A 17,933-nucleotide genomic window follows, 5' to 3' on the forward strand; every position below is an offset into this window, starting at 1 on the left:
ACACACACACACACACACACACACACTCACTCACACACACACACAAAAACTGAGACATATATTATGCAAACGCTATCTGACAGGGATATAAAGTTTTGAAGACTTCCATATTATACTGTATATATAACACATGTATGCATTTTATGCAAGAGAGAAATGAGCCGGAAAAAAAAGGTCAACGAATCAAAAATAGGACTCAAGATACTTTTATGAAATTTTCTTCATGTTAATTTTAAGACTTTTGTCAAGAGGTCAAGGCTGGGTAAGTTTGTAGCATTACTCAGACTCATGACGTTAGTAGCCGAGTGGTTAGGCTACCGGACTCGTTATCATGAGGTTGCAGGTTCGGGGGTTAGAACCTTAGGCCCAATGTCATGTCATTGGAAAGGAACATTACTCAGATTTTCCTCACTTCCCCCAGGTGGGAATGGGTATCCGGCCACAAACAGCCAAAGATCTGGTCAGTATGTTAGTGTTTTAACTAACACCTACAGAATGGCAGCTCACACTGTATGCAGGAAGTTGAGACTGTTTCAGAATGCTATCAGGTCTGCTGGGGTAATAAAATAGATTGTACTAAAGCGCATGGACCTTGCTGTTGAGCGGGAATTTGCACAATGCAAATATTATCTATGATTATTATCTATTCAAGTTTGAGGTGGACTTGCTGGATCATTTTTTTTTTCTGGCTGATAAAATCTTTTCTTTGCCCGTAAGAACAGACATTTCAAAGGCAATTATGTGCTGGTAAAGGATTAATATAAAATTATCTGTTTTTTGTTGTTGTTGGGTGTTTTTTGTTTGTAATAGTTTATTTTTCAGTTGTTGTTGTTTTGGGGGTTGTTTGGTGCTGTTTTGTTCTGTTTTATGGAGCACTTTTTAAATTTGGGGTTGTTAGGCGGAGGGGTAAACTTGTGATTTCTCATATATGTAATTGAATGTGATTGGAATTTTATTTGGACTACACCGTATTGCCAGACCCTAGTTTTAAACCCCCTTTTTTCCCAGCAAACATCGCAAAATTTTACTGTGCTAACAAAGCCTTCTATTTATTTATTTAATAGTTCCTTTCTGTTTTCTCAGTTAGACACTTGTTCACTCTACTGTTAGCAGCTTTTGTTCAACTCCTTGTGAAGGAAATTCTGAACCTATAAAAAATCAAGGATTAATTAAGGTTAATCAAGGGAGACATATTATATTAGGTAGTATATCTTGCCCCCTGAGATAACCTGAACTACGTTGAAAATTGCTTGATACTGAAAGGCAGACCGAATCATCCTTGCTCTTGTTTGTTTCAGTATGTCCCAACCCACTACACCCAAGTGTACCAGGCCAGCCCACAGGGAGCGGTGCTACAGCCCGTCAGTGTACCCATAGATGTAAGTATTATATCATGAGCTGTTTCATTTCATGTACAAGAAGTACATCAATGCAATAACGGTGTACCCATAGATGTAAGTAATAGATTCTATATCATGATCTGTTTCATTTTCTTTTGAGTAAACATGACACAATGGTGGTGTACCCATAGATGTAAATATTGTAATCATAATCTTTCTTTTTTTTTTTGAGTAAACAGAAGAACATAGAGTTTTGAGTGAACAGAAGCACACCGACACAATGATGGTGTACCATAGGTGTAAATATTATATCATGAGCTGTTTCATTTTCTTTTGAATATACAGAAGCACATCGATACAACAAAGGTGTACCCATAGATATAAGTATTATATCATCATCTGTTTCATTTTCTTTTTAGTTAAGAGAAGGACATCAACACTACTCTCATACTAGTATAGTGCAAGGAAGAATTAGGGCAAATAAACGAAAACAACTAAAGGAAAGAAAAGAAGTAGGACCTGCCAGTGGCACCCTCTAACGACCTACTGTTTTGTTTTCACTGTTTTTCTGAAAGGGTAATGAAAAAAATAAATGTGTAATGTATGGCTTGACCTGTTTGAATCCACTTGGTCAGTATGACTTTAGTGGGGTGTTTGGCAAGTGCTCTGGTGTGGTGTGCTCCTTCTTTCCTGTCAAACATCTATAGTAAAGTTCTTATCTCACCTTCTTCTTTATTGTGTATGTTACTCTCTTGTACATAACACTTCTAATTTTTGGCTCCTATAATTGTGTTGAAAGTGCCAGAAAACTCCTAGTAAAACTTAAGCATGAGATTCATGTTTTAAAACAGTGGTCTTTTAAGGTAGCCTACCATGCTGATTTTCTGTGAAAAAAATGTTTGTGAAGCAACAGCAATAAAAGTAACTGTCGAGTGAGGAAGAGGTGTAGTCAGAATGCAATGTAGGCCAACTATTTATGTGTTACTGTAGTATTGTAAGGGCTCACTGCCTGTACTTTTTCAGGGTTGAGCATTACATAAATGCTGTATACCATTATTATTATTATTATTATTATTATTATTATTATTATTATTATTATTATTATTATTATTATTATTTGTATAAAATGATTTTTGACCTCATTTTCAGGATCATACAGGTCTGGTAGATGACAGGACGCATCACCACTACACTGGCTACCCCTCACTACCCAAATAAAGTCATGTCTAGTCGTAGCTTTTCTTCATGTTGGTGAGGTGAGTTGGTGCGAGATTGTGCCATTTGCTCAGTTTATCATGTGTGGTTTTTAGGTCTTCGGTTTGATTTGCTCCTTCTTTACTATCAAACTTCTATCATCCTTTTAGCTCATCCTTCTTTTTAGTGTTTGTTATCACTTCTAATCTTCTGCGTTTATATGACATAATTGTGTTGCAAGTGCTGTAAAATTCTTACTAAAACAAACCCCATTTCAAACGGAAATTTCCATTGACATTGAATTGGAGATCTTGCCTCATAGGTTTTTAAATAGGTTTATTGCATGGAAACAACTTTTATCATGTCCGCCCTGCTAGGTTGTTTAGTCAAATCTTGTATGCCTAAGTTGATTGACGGTATAATCATGGTCAATTGCCACCCAGCTATTCAGATGTATAAAACCGAAAGTTTTGAATTTTAAAAAAATTTTAATTTCTTAATCCTCCAAGCATTCCAAACATGTCAGATACATCACACGACTTATAGGTGAAGTTTTTACACTTAATAAGTATGAAATATTAAAAGGCATGATATACTTAAAGAATATTGCAAGGAGGCTCTCTTGGCCTAGAGGTTAAGGTGTTCACCTCTCATTCAAAGGTCCTGGGTTCGAACCCTGGTAGCAACGGAAAAATTCTCTTTTCTAAAATTGTCTCCTTTTGCCTCCTTTTCTGCTCTCTAGCAAAGTTCTGTTATCTGTTTTCGTCTCCACTTTCTACCCCCACCTCTTCACCTCTTTTTCCCCCTCCTCTGGGCTCCTGACTCTTTCTGCAGCCTTTCTACTGCTTCTGCGTGACCCTTTCTTACTGCTGTCTTTCAGCCACACCCCTGATCTTTTGGTAGGAAAGATCTACACCTAGCCTTCTTGGACGAGGGTGAAAAATCTCTGAGATCCCATGTGCAAGTTGCGCCTGTTAAAAATCCCTTGGTGGTCTAAAATCGATAAGAGTAGGCTTCGACCGCCACTCGCGCAAAATTCCAAATTTCCTACCAATTCAAAATGTTTAATGTGTCCGGCGCGCTCATATTATGATCTTATGCAGCTGCGAGTGCCATAAAACACTTTCTTCCTCCCCCCCCCCCCCCCCCCAAATATGGCATCAATTGATAATCTACTAATTTGACCCTAGTGTCGATTATTTGGCGAATATCTGCATTTGTGGATTTCGAGAAGTAACTCATTTTGTCAGCGCCTCGCAAATAGTCTGTGGTGTCAGGGGAAACTATATGATTTCACTGTATTAATCCGGACAATACACGGAATAATATCAAGAGGTTGGTCCAGGATAGGGAAAGATGCAAAGTGTTTTCGTAGCTAGGGAATGACGATAACGATGTTGGAAATTGCTTGAGAACTGAAAACCCAGCAAATAAAGGCCATAAACATAATGAGTAATGTACATTTTCAGAAAGTAGACTGTCAATAGGAAGAAGAGATCATTTGTGAAGGAGCTGAAATGTTCGGCAATATTTTAAAAAATGAGATAGATGAACGAAAATAGCAACTCAGCAGCCGATTAATTCAGCAATGAATGAAACTTATCGCCAATAGAACATGCTGTCAATACTAGGCGGGTTAATAAATTGAATCGGTTACATAATATGCTCAAGAAATATTTTGTCAAAATTCGAATTCCAAATGTTGAAAGAAAAGAAAGAATAAGATACTTAAAGTAGCTTCAGTTGTTAAAAGAATTAAACAGTTTTTTCTATCTCCTTTAAAAATTTTGCTTTCTGGGCTTAAAGTATTTGAATAGCTTGCGGATATACACTTTCACTTACTGAAGTCTCTGTTGATCAGGAAAGAGTCCTTTAACCGTATAGATATCTACGTGTTCTTGTGCCCCATTGAAACTATTCAAATTGCTTCAGAGGCTGGTTGCTTTGACCCTGTCTTTCAGGCCTAGTTCATGCTGTGTATGATAGTCTTTCAAAGCAGAAAGAGGGAAATATTCAACAAAAATTCTTTCTGTATATAGGTTTTGATCTGCATCTTTTCTGTACAAGCAAGGAGCAAACAACCAAAGATGCTCAATCATGTACATGGTTATTCAAAGTAAAGATAAGATAATTTTTATTTTTACCTCAATCTCCAACTCTTACTTGTACTCTTTCACCTTTTCCATTCATCGCATCTATCTTTGTCTCTTTTTCTCGCGTTTTAAAAACTCTTTCTCCATCTACATTTACTGTCTGTATCTTTTTATTGATTACTTAATTCAAAGAGGAAATTGCAGCAAGCAAAGATTTTGGAAATTCATGCCACCTTTCATCTAATGGATGTGTGAGGCTTAAATCTCGTAACAATAGCAAATTACATTACGGTAGTGGTAAGAGAGCTTTACACTTTTGTATGTAGCTACAACCTTAGGATTTGTGCAGCTCACATGTCTATGGATTTGTGCAGCTCACATGTCTAAGACATACCTCAGATAAGAATAATATTGGAAAATGTCAGTTTACATGTATAAATGACTACAGAATTTAAGACTACTTTGTGAGAGTAACTTGCGGACAATCAGAGTTTCATGTCTTTCCTTTCTTTGCTCTTAGATAACAAGTAAAATTATCCACTTTTGTTTGAATAGTTACATCTTTTAAAAGACACATTTGTTGTAATTAGAGACTTTCTATCTGCAAAAGGGGTTCTCTTTTGCTGTACATTGGCTTGAAATACAGTGTATCACTGGCAAGTATCAGCCCCAACAGCTTTCAATATTGACCTACTGTCTTGAAATCATGGTTTGTTTCCACATGTTTTCAGAATTCCACTTCAGCTCATCCTTGGATGTCATGTGACTATCAAGCCGTCCAATCGTTGACATCAGAGACTTTTTGTTTTTCCCCCTGGAGTGGATGTTTGGCCTTCAGAAAGGAGGACAGTGGTGGCTTATCTCCCCCTGTTTCTCCTCTTAGAGGGGTCAGACCAAATAGGGCTTGATAGATTTGAAGCAGCATTCCCGAAAGCCAGGGAAACACCTCCACCCATCCCTCCCCTCCCATATGATGTCAGGCACTGGACATCATGCAACGGTCAACATACACTTTGTCTTTGTGCATAGTTTTTTCTTTGTCAAGCCTCATGTATTTTAAGATTGAGATAATTAATTATTTCTAGAGTGGCCAACAGTTTTCTCTTCACTTCACCCTGAAGAAGGATTTTGCTTCTGCTTGGTCTCGGTGAACAGATTAGCTGTTTTTAGCCATTGGTATTTTTAATGTTCAGTTTTCAAAAGATAGTTAAAGAAAATATTTTGATGTTATGTGTAGCCCTGGTGTGTTTTCACTTTTTTCATTTGGGGGTTTCTATAAGTTAACTTTGAAGTGAGTTGTTTTGTACAACATCTTAGGGCTTGTAAACAGATTGGTCAGCGCTTTATCTATGATGTTATGCAAAGGATTCAAAATATGACTTCTAACTGAAAGACAGGGTTTTTTTATGTTTGTAAGTTTCTGACTTAAAAATAGGTATTTGTTGTGGTGAAAATATTAAATATTTCATGCAATAGGACAGACACAATGGAGTGAGAGTGTTTTATTCCGAATAAAGTTTTCATTTTCAGAATTCACTTGCATTTACAAGCACCTTAATATTTTTCTTGTATTTATTTTGAAGAATGAAATGAATTTTTTTTTCTTTTAGATTTCATGTTTCAAGCAGTTACTTTTTTAAAGAACCTTGACCTCAATTTTACCAAAATTACTCTTTCCACTAATTTTAAATCAGACTCATTATAACTAGTAGCCTTTTTCAAGCAAACAACTTTTTCTTTTCAAATTAACTTGAATGGACATGTTTTTGTTATAATATTTTCCTGTTTGAAATACTGGAAAGAGAATCTTTACGTCTTCTGTTCGTACTTATGAGAAACATTCACTAAATACCATATGAATAAATCATGATAACATTTTCTAATGAAATAGAAACTAGTTTGAATCCATTGACATAGAAAAGCTCCCATAATAACAACTGTGCCTTCTTGATGGACTAGTAATGCCCAGTACTAAGAGTTTTTCCTCACTATGACTCATTTGGATATGAAGAAAGGTCCAATATAATGTAGACTGATTGTTTCTTCGCACTGTGCCTGAAAAAATTGAGGGTGAATACTTTATCTCCATTTAGTTCATTGAGGAAGCAGGCTACAGTTAGGGATGCATCCCAGAAGAAAGACAGAAATACATTTTACATGCAGGGTGTAGAGGCTAGGCTAACCACTATGCCACAGACACTGGTATTAGACCCGCAGCATGAGAGACTCTCACCTTTGACTGACAGTTACATCCTGCGGAGAGAGAGACACCTTTTTTGTCAGAGAATCTCAATTGTTTTACCAACTGTAATTTTTCTCTGAGATAAAGACACAAAGTTTGATGGTAAAACTATTTTTGCTTTGTACAGACTTACACTTCTTGTATTTGTTTCTGCTTTGTACAATGGAGGACGTGTTATGACTAGTCTTTTAATGTACATTTTCATCTCTCAATTTTTTCATGAGTAGATGAGTGAGAGTCCAATTGTGCCTTTACCTTGATTCTAATTGTTCATTGATTTTTTTCTTCATTTTGTCATTTGTACAGTGAGAACCAGATTTTTCTTTTTTTTTATCATCAATTTTATTGCCGTTAATTTTACTTCAGATCTTCCTGAATTTATTTTTATACTGACTTTGGCCACTTTTTGATTGAAACTTTATTACGACTGAATGCAAATTGACAATATGATAGCCCTGAATTTCATCTCATGTAGCTCATGTCATTTTTGCATCACTTTTTGCGAGTTTCAATATCATGGATTATGTTGTGTTTTGTATGTGTTTAGTATGTTTATATGTATATGTGTGAGTGATGCAACTGGAGAATGTGTACATGTGCAAATTTATGTTTGTGTGTTTCTTTGTGTGTGTATGTGTGTGTGTGTGTGTGTGTGTGTGTGTGTGTGTGTGTGTGAGAGAGAGAGAGAGAGAGAGAGAGAGAGAGAGAGAGAGAGAGAGAGAGAGAAATATATAGAGGGGGGAGGGGGAAGTGAGTGATTGAGAGCGCAATAGACTTACAGGGAGAGAAAGAGAGAGCAAGAGACAGACAGAGAGAGAGAGAGAGATAAAGAGACAGGCAGACAGACATACAGACAGAGATTGCAAGTTTGACTAAATGGTACAAATCAGATTCTCATATTTTGTAGAAAATTTTAAAAAAAGAATAGATTTAATGTCCTCCCTGTATGCCAATGCTGATATGGACAATGTTGTTGTGCAATGTGTATGACGTGTTCCTCTCAGCTTGGTCTGTATCACGGTGTCATGAACACAACTGAACTGTATTTTCTAACAGCTAGTTTACTGTAGTGATAAATGAACAAGGAAAAATGTAAAGTTATGAAGTGTAATTATGCCTTCACAAGGCTACATCAACATGTATTCTTATGTGGTTCAAATTGAACTTGTGGTCAAAACTTGGTGACTCATGGACTTACTTTGACTGCCTGGATCTCCTCTATGAAGGTTTTTATATCCACATAAAGCAAAACCAAGCAGATACCAGCAAATGAGTAAAGTGATACCGAAAGGAAACTTCATGAAGGGTACTGAAGAGGAGAGTTGACGCATTTTCATTATAAGCAAGAACAGAATTATTTACAAATTTCTTGAATGCATTCCCAGCACTAAGTCTGAGCAGGAAAATGTATGGAATAATCAGTCTTTGTTTTAGGAGGACATATTTTGACTTCGGAAGTTTTCATGATTAAATATTGAGTATTGCACTCAGATGCTTGGCGTTCAGAAAAAGATTTGGGTTTGTTTCTGAATTCTAATTATAGCTTTTGGCTTTCTGATGAACTACGAAGGAAAACCATCTTGGTTTCCAGAGCTAATTGTGCTCTGTTCATTTTGAGTAAGTTCCATAGGAGAGGTCCTCATTTCTCTTACACATCTCATCATAACTGAAACATTATTTTCAGCCTTGTATTGTATTGATGTTGTTTTGGTGGTTGGTCTGTTGTTCAATTCTTTATATTTTGCTCCTGATTTTGCATTGTCTGCATTGATTGTAGATTGTACCCAGAAGTCTTGTTCAGGTCCGATGTTTTGTGTGCGTGAATACTTCCATACTTGAGGACTTCAGTCAGTGCTTTACTTCCTAGTGGTCTGCTTACAGTGATTTGTGTTTCTTCTCCCTTCACATTCATTGAAATGACACTTCTTTTTAACTGTGTTGAAAAGTTCATGAAGTTCTGTATTATTCTTCTCAACACAAATTGCGCATGATATTTACACCCATTTTAGCATTTTTTGACTCTTACATCTTTCAGAACTCGTGTGGCTTGTGGTTGTTTGAACCCCAGGCATTGATACTCATCACTTTAAAAATCGAGCAATATTTGTGGTACTGCAAGCCTTGTAGCTGTAGATACCTTATTTGATGCCTTACACAATTTGTTTGTAATTATTTGTCTCTCTTCTGTGATAGACCGTCTTTAAAGTTATATTGAATATTTCACTCGTATATGAAAACGTTTTAAAATTATGTGCTTGATTTAGTTCCAGGTTTCACACAGTATACAATTAAACTTTCCAAGAAAATGAATATGCAAAATCACAGTATTAGAAGGGCTGCACTTTTTCTCTTTTGTCAAATTCCATTGTGTTACACATCGGATGTTGCTTCTATGCAACAGCCCGTCAGTCTTCAGCTAGTTTGTGGCGAAACGTTTTCATTTATTGGGGGTTTCTGCCATAAATTAAGCTCTCTTTCTTAAAACGAATTCATTGGCTAACTGTGGATTCTTCTTTGAATGAAGGATTAGAAGTACCTGAAACCAAATATATACTTTTGTTTTCCCATAATTATTCTTATTCAAAGTGGGTGTTATATTCATCAGAGATATTTCCACTCACGATCCCCCTACACTTGAATCGACTTTCGCCTGTCACCGAAGGAAGAATTTCATTATGAACTGTATGTCGAAGCTTTCCGCTGGAATAGTTTTAATATACCTGCTGCATAATGTTGTTTGGAGTAGGCATAGAAGTTATATTATTTTCCCTTCGTGCCTGAAATATTCATGTCTTTGTCTTACTTGCAACTTGTGTGTTAGAAACATTCGCTCAAAGTTGATTAAGTTCTGTCAAAAGACAATTTCCTCTGTTGGCTCCAAGATTCAAGTGGATCAAGAATTTTGTTGCTTGTCAAGGGGGAGTCAGGTAGATCTCACACACTTCTGTGGACTTGTCTGAGAGCGTGAGGTTATTGACGCCTCACTGAGCTGACCAGTGATTGCCAACCATCAAAATTTAGCCTCTCTTTAATTGATTGTACTTTAGCACTATATTTTAAAGGGGAAAATCAACTGAATTAAGAGAAAAAGAATGACATTTTTAAGTATTTGATTGCGATGTTCAGAGGAGTATGACTTCTACCATCTGGTTGGTCAGCTAGATAAGCATGGCTAAAAGATAATGCCGTGAGTGTTGATAAAACAATATCAAAATATTCAAAGTCAGCCTTTCATTCAGGAATTATTCACAACACTAGCAATATTGTTTAGACTTTTTTTTCCTTCCTCTTCCATTCGTGCCCTTCATTTTTCACTAGGTCATTCTGACTGTAATGCCTGTCAACCTCAGTGAATGTGAAACTGACCATAACGATATGGGTTTTCATTCAATGAATTGATTTCAAATTTTAAAGATGTCTTTTTAAACTGTTAAGTGTCTCCGAGTTACAAGATGAGCAAAGTTGTCAATTTGAGAGATTTAATGTTGTTGTTTTTTCTTTTATAAATTATAGTTTGCAGAATCAGGAATCTCTGAGCACTTCAGTTAGAGCTGGGTGTCAAATGCTGTAAATCTCTTCATGGCTATAATGTTTTAATTTTTAATGATTTTTTGCAAGTGACACCCCTCACCCATTAAACTAACTCCTTAGCCCCTTTTCCCCACCGGATTGTACATAAACTTCATGAAATGACCTCTGAAGATGTTTTGTCTTTTCATCCATGGTTGCCACTCAGTGCTCCACTTGATCAAATCTTCTGAAATCAAATCCATTATGTAATTCTGCTGGTAAGTTGCATTCAGGCGAGTCAAACGTTGATTCACCTTCAAACCTCACAGCAGAGCAATTGACTAGATTTATGTTTCTGGTGCTTTAAAAAAGACTGTTATAGAGGTGAAATGAGCTTAACCTGAGAGCTCAGGATAATGTTTCAGTCTTCTCATCACTCTCTCTCTCTTTCTTTCTATTTTTCTGTATCGGTCCCTCTCTTTCTCTCTTTCCCACTCTCTTTCCCACTCTCTCTCTCTCTCCTTCTCTCTCTCTCTCTCTCTCTCTCTCTCTCTCTCCTTCTCTCTCTCTCTCTCTCTTTCTCTCTCTCTCTCTCTCTCTCTCTCTCTCCTTCTCTCTCTCTCTCTCTCTCTTTCTCTCTCTCTCTCTCTCTCTCTCTCTCTCTCTCTCTCTCTCTCTCCCCCCCCCCCTCCTCTTTCTCTCTGGTGGATGATGGATTTGTACAAGGATATGTTACTGTTATGCACTCACTGCATTTCTTATCTTGTACTTGTACATGACATAAATTACATGTGCATTCTTTGCGCCTTGCTTTGTTGAGATATTTGAGGAATCTATTCATACTTGTATTAGGGAAAATTCCCAGCACATTAATTAGGGGATATTACATAATGACGATTGGCTGTCTCATTTCAATGTCAGAAGTGAACAATGACCAATCATTGCCATTCAGAATAAACAATTACAGAGCTTTGAAAACAAATCATCAAATGTAATCATGAGAGAAAGAGTGACAGAAAGCTTAGCATGTAGGAGCTAGAAGTCGAGATGGTCTCAGCTTGAAAAGATTTTAGTATGCTATTTTAAAGTGCCTTTGTCTGGTTCTGTTATAGACAGAAAGATAGAGAGAGACAGAAAGAGAGACAGACAGACAGAGAGAGAGAGAGACAGAAAGAGAGAGAGAGAGAGGCAGATAGAGAGAGAGATGGAGGGGAAATAGAGAGGAGGTCATTGTTATTCTAATGACCATAAATGTACAGATAATCCGGATATTTCTTTCCCCTGTCTTTTTAAAAACTTGATTCATTTTTAGATACATGAAGTTTAGCTCTAATTTGCTTTTGGATAGTTCATCACAATTTTTGCTTTTCAGCCTGACACAAAATTTTACGGAGTTGAAATTGAAAGTCATTATTTTAATGACTAAATGTGCATTGATGTTGGGGCTATAACTGCAACTCCTCATGATTTCATGATAATGAAAATGTTTCAGTTTCTAGTGGTGTCCCTGGCTCTCTTCAACCCGTGCAGCTGTAGATCAATGTATGTGTTGTGAGTAGAGCATGTGTCCGTACAGTAGCAGTACCTGTGTCAGTCAGTAGCAGTTTTCTTGTTGGGTAGTAGCAATTCTCTCATTAGCAGTCACCCCAGTACAACAACTTGACTCTCTGAGTGAGGGCTCGGAGAACAAACACCCCGTCATACAGACACATGATGTTTCATCTAATTCTCATCTCGATTGTGAATGTACCAATACGGTTGTGGTTCATCAAAATCATCATTGTACACACTTCACTCCCACTCATTAACATTCGTGTGTGCAAACGTCAACTTGTTTTCCTTGAAGATATCGTATTTGTGGGTCTTGTGGTTCTATTTGCTGCTTCCGGTGTTTTGGTGTGTGCATTTGACTCGGAGCATCCACTTGCATGACGGGTCTTGGTTATTTACTTTTTTGTCATCTTTGTCTTTGATGGATTTTCTTTGATTTTTTTTTTTTCAAATTTCTTGCCATAATTACTGAGGGAAGGAGGGGCAGATCTTTTTTTTTTTCATTTCGTTTTGATTTTGATTCTGTCTTTGTTCACAGAAATAAATGTTGTAGCAAGTCCTTTGACACAGAATGTGTTGGAGTTTCATTGTTTAGCCATCCCCTCATCTTGTGAGGAACTAAATGTAGGCGGGTTTTTTTAACGGCCCTTCAACACAGTTTAGATCATATGAGAGGCAGGCTTCAGAACCTGTCTGTCAGAGCCGATGCAGGCTGAGAGCGGTACACCATCTCAGCAGAAAGGCCGAGATACTCAATAAAAATTTCTTCCAACTTGGGAAAAAAACTTGGGTCTCCTTCAGGTGAAAGTGAATTTTATTGAGTGTCTTGTTCTTTCTACTGAGATGTTGTATCCCTCTCAGCCCAGGTTGGCTTTGAGAGGTAGGGTCGGAAGACTATCTCCTAGATGCTCTAAATTGTGTTGATAGGGATGTAAAAACACCTACATTTATATTTAAGACCCAAAAAGTAATCTGAGAGACCCTGTTTCAAATGTCTTGTAGCAGTTTGGGGAGTTTCTACACCTCTCCATCCAGTTGCTTTTTTCTTCCTGGACACAATTTGAGCAAAGAGGAGCACATCGACACAATAATGATCATATAGTGCAGAAAAGAACAGAGACAGACAGACAAAAACAGCAATGGGAAAGAAATGAAAGGGGGCTTTCGTAGTCAAGAGGTTTCGGAGTTCGCCTCTCATTCAATAGGTACCGAGTTTGAAACCTAACAGCGACGGAAAATTTTCTCCTTTCACCTCCTTTCCTGCTCTCTAACCATGTTCTGTTGTTTGCTTTCGTCTCCACTTTCTACCCACACCCTCACCTCCATTTGCCTTCTCCTCTGGGCTCCTGACTCTTTCTGCAGCCTTTCTACTGCTACTCCTTGGCTCTATCTTACTGCTGTCTTTCAGCCACACCCCTGAACTTAAGGTAGGTAAGATTTAACACCTAGACTTCTCGGATAAGGGTGAAAAATCTCGGAGGTCTCGTGAGCAAGTTGCGCATCTTAAAGATCCCTTGGTGATCCAAAATTGATAAGAGTAGGTTCTGCCACCAACTGGACAAATTCAAAAATTAATTCCTACTAAACTGAAAATGTTTCATGTGTCCCGAGCGCTCATATATGACCTTCCGCAGTTGCAAGCTCCCTAAAACAGTTATCAAAACAAAGAAAGATATTAAAAGAAGTAGAGCATACCAATGGTGCCCTCCAACCACCCACTCCTGGAAACAGATGCTAAACTTGTCAGCACCTAAGAGAAGATGTGTCCATACTTATCTTTTTTACGTAAATCACATTTATATGGGGTTTGGGTAAAGAGGAGAAACTAGACGCAGCTGGGTATTGTTAAGGAAAAAAGATAAACTGATGACAGAGACAGAAGGAGAGTCCACTGGGGTTATTGACCTTAACCATAAATATATAGGATATGTAAAGTTAAAATTTTCCAAGACTGCCACCCACTGTTGAGGAGAAAAATGGTTGTCAAACAGGTTAACATTTTGGACAGTGTGATTATAATATTTTTTTAAAACGAGGAGGGAAGCAGTGATTTGCTCAGCCTTGTTTGTAGGTGATTTCACGTCCACATTGACAAAATTTCGATCATTTGGGAGGCGGGCTTCCAACCTTGCCTGTCAGAGCCAACCTAGGCTGAAGGGGATATGCCTAGCAGAACAAAAAGACCGAAATTCTTGATAAATATTCTCCTGACTCAGGAATCAAACTCAGGTCTCCTTCATGTGATAACAAAGCTCCGGTGCACAGTCTTGGTCAGGCAGCCTAAAGGCTGCTGTAAACAGCAGTTTCAACTGTAGTTATTATAGTATAGTACCGTTATTTTAATGAGTCGTCCCAAACTCAAAAGGACAATTTTTACAAAATTATTTTTGAGTAAGCAGCATATTGACACAGTAATTTGAGTAATGGTCAATTAGTACTGGGAAAAAGTAAGACAGACAGAAACAACAAAGGGAAATTAAAGTAGTAAGACCTAACAGTAACAGTGGCACCCTCCAACCACTCACTTTTGACTTGAAAGTGATAATCTGAATGTTTAATACCAACACTCACAAACATTTCACTGCACAGAATCAGTTAATCTTTTCATGAAAACTTTATTCTCAGGTAGTGGAGAAGATATTAACACAAAAGGAAAACGGTTCAAAAGACTCGCTTGCACATTTCTAAACAGCTATTTGCTCACAGGCACACAGCTTTTCCCTCTCAAAAAAAAAGCTGATGGCCCATCGGCATACAACTTAGTTTTAATCTCAACCCACCACATATCATTTCTTGGCAAACACAGGTACTTCCCTGAGGCAAAACTTCTATGCTTCTGAACAAAAGTGAAAACAGGTTCTCACTCTTATCCACAGGTCACAGCACCCTCTGTCTCACCAAAACATTTATTCCACAAAGCAACAACAGTCTTCATTCAGGCAATCATAGATTCACTTTCGAGCAAAATGTCATTAAAACACTTTGCAAATTAAATACCAATTCCTAATAAAAAGCAAATAGAGCTAGCTATTCACTAATTAATGAGTACAACAACACCATTCACTGAAAAGTGAACAGAAATCAACAAACACATAGAGACAATATTTTAGCAAATATAAAAGTGCTGCTTACCAGTAAGCAAATAGCTATTTGCTATCAAGTCAACTACCAAAATAATCAATACCACAAACAGTCATTAAGTCACTCTTTCACAATCTGCACACAGTGACTAAGGTTGGAAGTTACAAATTCAATGCAATAGAACTTTTATATTTGGACGGAATAAGAAAAAAATGCATTTCTCAAGATAATAATATAAATAGAGGTCTCTGTATAGTCCAGGTACTTCTGAACCTCCAATGGACATCTCCATTGTACAAGTAAAGATGACACAAGACAATGCTACTTGATAGTGGCACAGGACAATGACTCATATGACAGTGACATATTATATGACAGTGAAAGATAGCAGTAACACATGACAGTGACATAGGATAGTGTAACACAGTACTGGAACATGACAGTGAAACACGATGGTGACATATTACAGCAGTGAAACATACGAGTGACACATGACAAATATAATGTATGAAAGTGACACATGGACTTACTGTTCATAGACAAGCTCAGAACAGATTTTTACCAAACTTCTAATGACATCTCAAAGATGAGACACACATTTTATACATGACATTAAACAGATGAGACACAACGACTTTGTTAGGATTGAAACAGTACACTCCAAAGCTTACATAGGACAAAAACTAAGTATTTGTGAACATTCTGCGGGTCAAGATGTACTTTGACAAATATGAAAATATGTATCAACTCTGATGAATGGAGGTTTGAGAAAACAATGTCTAGTTCTATGGGGGAGGGGGGGGGGGGGGGGGCTTTTCCAAACAAAGACATTAACTGTCATAATAATAGTAATAGTAATAGATCGCATAAATTGCATAGCGCAAATTCCCGCTCAACAGCAAGCTCTTTGCGCTTTACATCTATATCAATACCCCAGCAAACCTGATATCATTCTGACCCAATCGCAAATTCCTGGGAAGCATACAGTGCATTCACTGGAAACACTGTTACCAAACCAACACAAAAAGACTTGGTGATAAAGCTAACTTTTTGAGGTATCCAAAAGGTTCTTTTAAACTAAATCAGTGAAAAGAAACTACATGCACAGTCGGGCACAGATAACACAGACTTGACAAGGAAAACTCAAAATCGCTGAGAGCTCACACAGTTTGCCATTCCCCAACTGATACCTCTCTTTAATTTTTCATTATCGTTTAACCCGAATTATGGATGTGTCAAACACATTTTGAGACACTGAATTACAAAGTTCTATCTGCCCAGTGTCTTGTTTTGAGAAATTTGAAGTAAAAAATTTTGAGTTTCACAATATGTCAAGCTTTTTCAAAGGCAATTCTTTGAGGATCTTGACTAAGACTTCAAATAATCTTTCAAAATTTTGATAGGGCAGATAGAACAATTGGTTTCTGACCTCATGATCTTAGTGACTCAAAATGGCCAAAAATGTCAGATAAAATTTTGTAATTCTAATACGGGGTGCCCACTACGGCTGGATCGGGCCGATCGCCTGACTCGATCGCCTGAAACTGAAAACAAACATGTTTGTTTTTGAGGCGATCGAGCCGGGCGATCGGGCCGATCCTATCCGTAGTGGGCATCCCGTATAAGACAGCGATTTGTCAATCTCTGACGTGTTTGGAGTTATCCGAGCCCGACTGTACTCACGTTAGGTGATATACCGTATGACCCACAGTTCTCCTTTGAGGCGTCGCTTGTCAAACAATTACCACAACCACAACAACAACAACAACAAACCTACTGAGCAAACAGAAGTCAGTAAAAACTGAGGGCAATCATAATACATATATACATATGAATAATATGTAAATAGAATAAATATATTATTTCCCTTGTTTAGCACGCAACTGGAATGTGCATACATGGACGGCATCAGCTGATGGCTGGGTCTGTAGAACTGACTTGCAGACGTTTGGAATGGACATTTAATTAAATATATTGCACAAGGCTGGAATGTTTGGCTTCTCCTGGGTTCTGAGGCAATAAACAAATTACAGGGAATCTTCTGACCAGTTATAGAGCGCTTTCCAGTGTATTCCGGATATTTAGCTTTATACTTGTAGGTGAATATGAACTGATTCAAAAACTTGTCTCTAACAAAATTTAGTATTCACATACACTTCCTCAAACATTTTTTGACAATTTCAAAAGACAAAATTGTAGAAATAGAAAAAGCATTCAAGAATTTCCGTGCATTATGCTTACATGTTGAGGAAATTCAGTCACAAAGGGGCAAAGTGGTCAGAACAAAAAAAACGTATTGTGACATCTGATCATGATTTTAAAAGATCTAAAAATACATTACATATATATAAGTTGAAACCAACCAAAAAAAGAACGGATTTTTCGTTCAAATTCCAGTAAATAATAACGGACTATAGGATCGTCTCTGACTCCTGTACAATAAGTCAATAAGATTGTCGAGAATTTGACGATGTGATAAATGGTTTAACAGGCATATTATCCCAACTGACAGTGGACAAAACTGTAAAATTCAGAGGGCTTTTATTTCCCTGAGGTAAAAGCCTTCAAAAGTGGACATGGCATGTCATGTTCCACAACAGGGAGACATTGGAAGGACTTCCTAATAATGCACAGTAACTCAAGTTGACTTACAAAATACAGTCACAGATTTGCTTTTTAAATAAATAAGAAAAGAAAGAAACTTGGAAATATAAAAAATAAACATTGGCAAGTGGACAAAAAAGAATGCTGACTTAAAATTTAAACAAGTTTAGCAAAGTAAGTAAACCCTGTCAACCTATAACAAATCTGTGGCTCATCATTCAAAAATCAAGAGTCAGAGTGATTTTAGCTTTTCCCACACTCTAGGCTTGTTTCACCTTTAGTTGAGAAGGGACAACAAAAGCAGGCTGGTACAAATGT

General features: G+C 37.3%; 1 protein-coding gene across 1 annotated transcript in view; it reads left to right on the forward strand.

The window, feature by feature from the left end:
- LOC101852320 (RNA-binding motif, single-stranded-interacting protein 1) overlaps positions 1 to 6,641 on the forward strand; it is a gene marked incomplete in the record, with an annotated part of 216,912 nt that extends 210,271 nt beyond the window's left edge. Inside the window, 3 exon segments of the mRNA XM_035969602.1 lie at positions 1,299 to 1,379; positions 2,490 to 2,596; positions 5,359 to 6,641. Coding sequence (XP_035825495.1) covers positions 1,299 to 1,379; positions 2,490 to 2,558 — 150 coding nt within the window.
- Positions 6,642 to 17,933: the final 11,292 nt, after the last annotated feature.

This window comes from Aplysia californica, unplaced genomic scaffold, assembly GCF_000002075.1.
Source record: "Aplysia californica isolate F4 #8 unplaced genomic scaffold, AplCal3.0 scaffold00162, whole genome shotgun sequence".
Lineage (NCBI taxonomy): Eukaryota > Metazoa > Mollusca > Gastropoda > Aplysiida > Aplysiidae > Aplysia > Aplysia californica.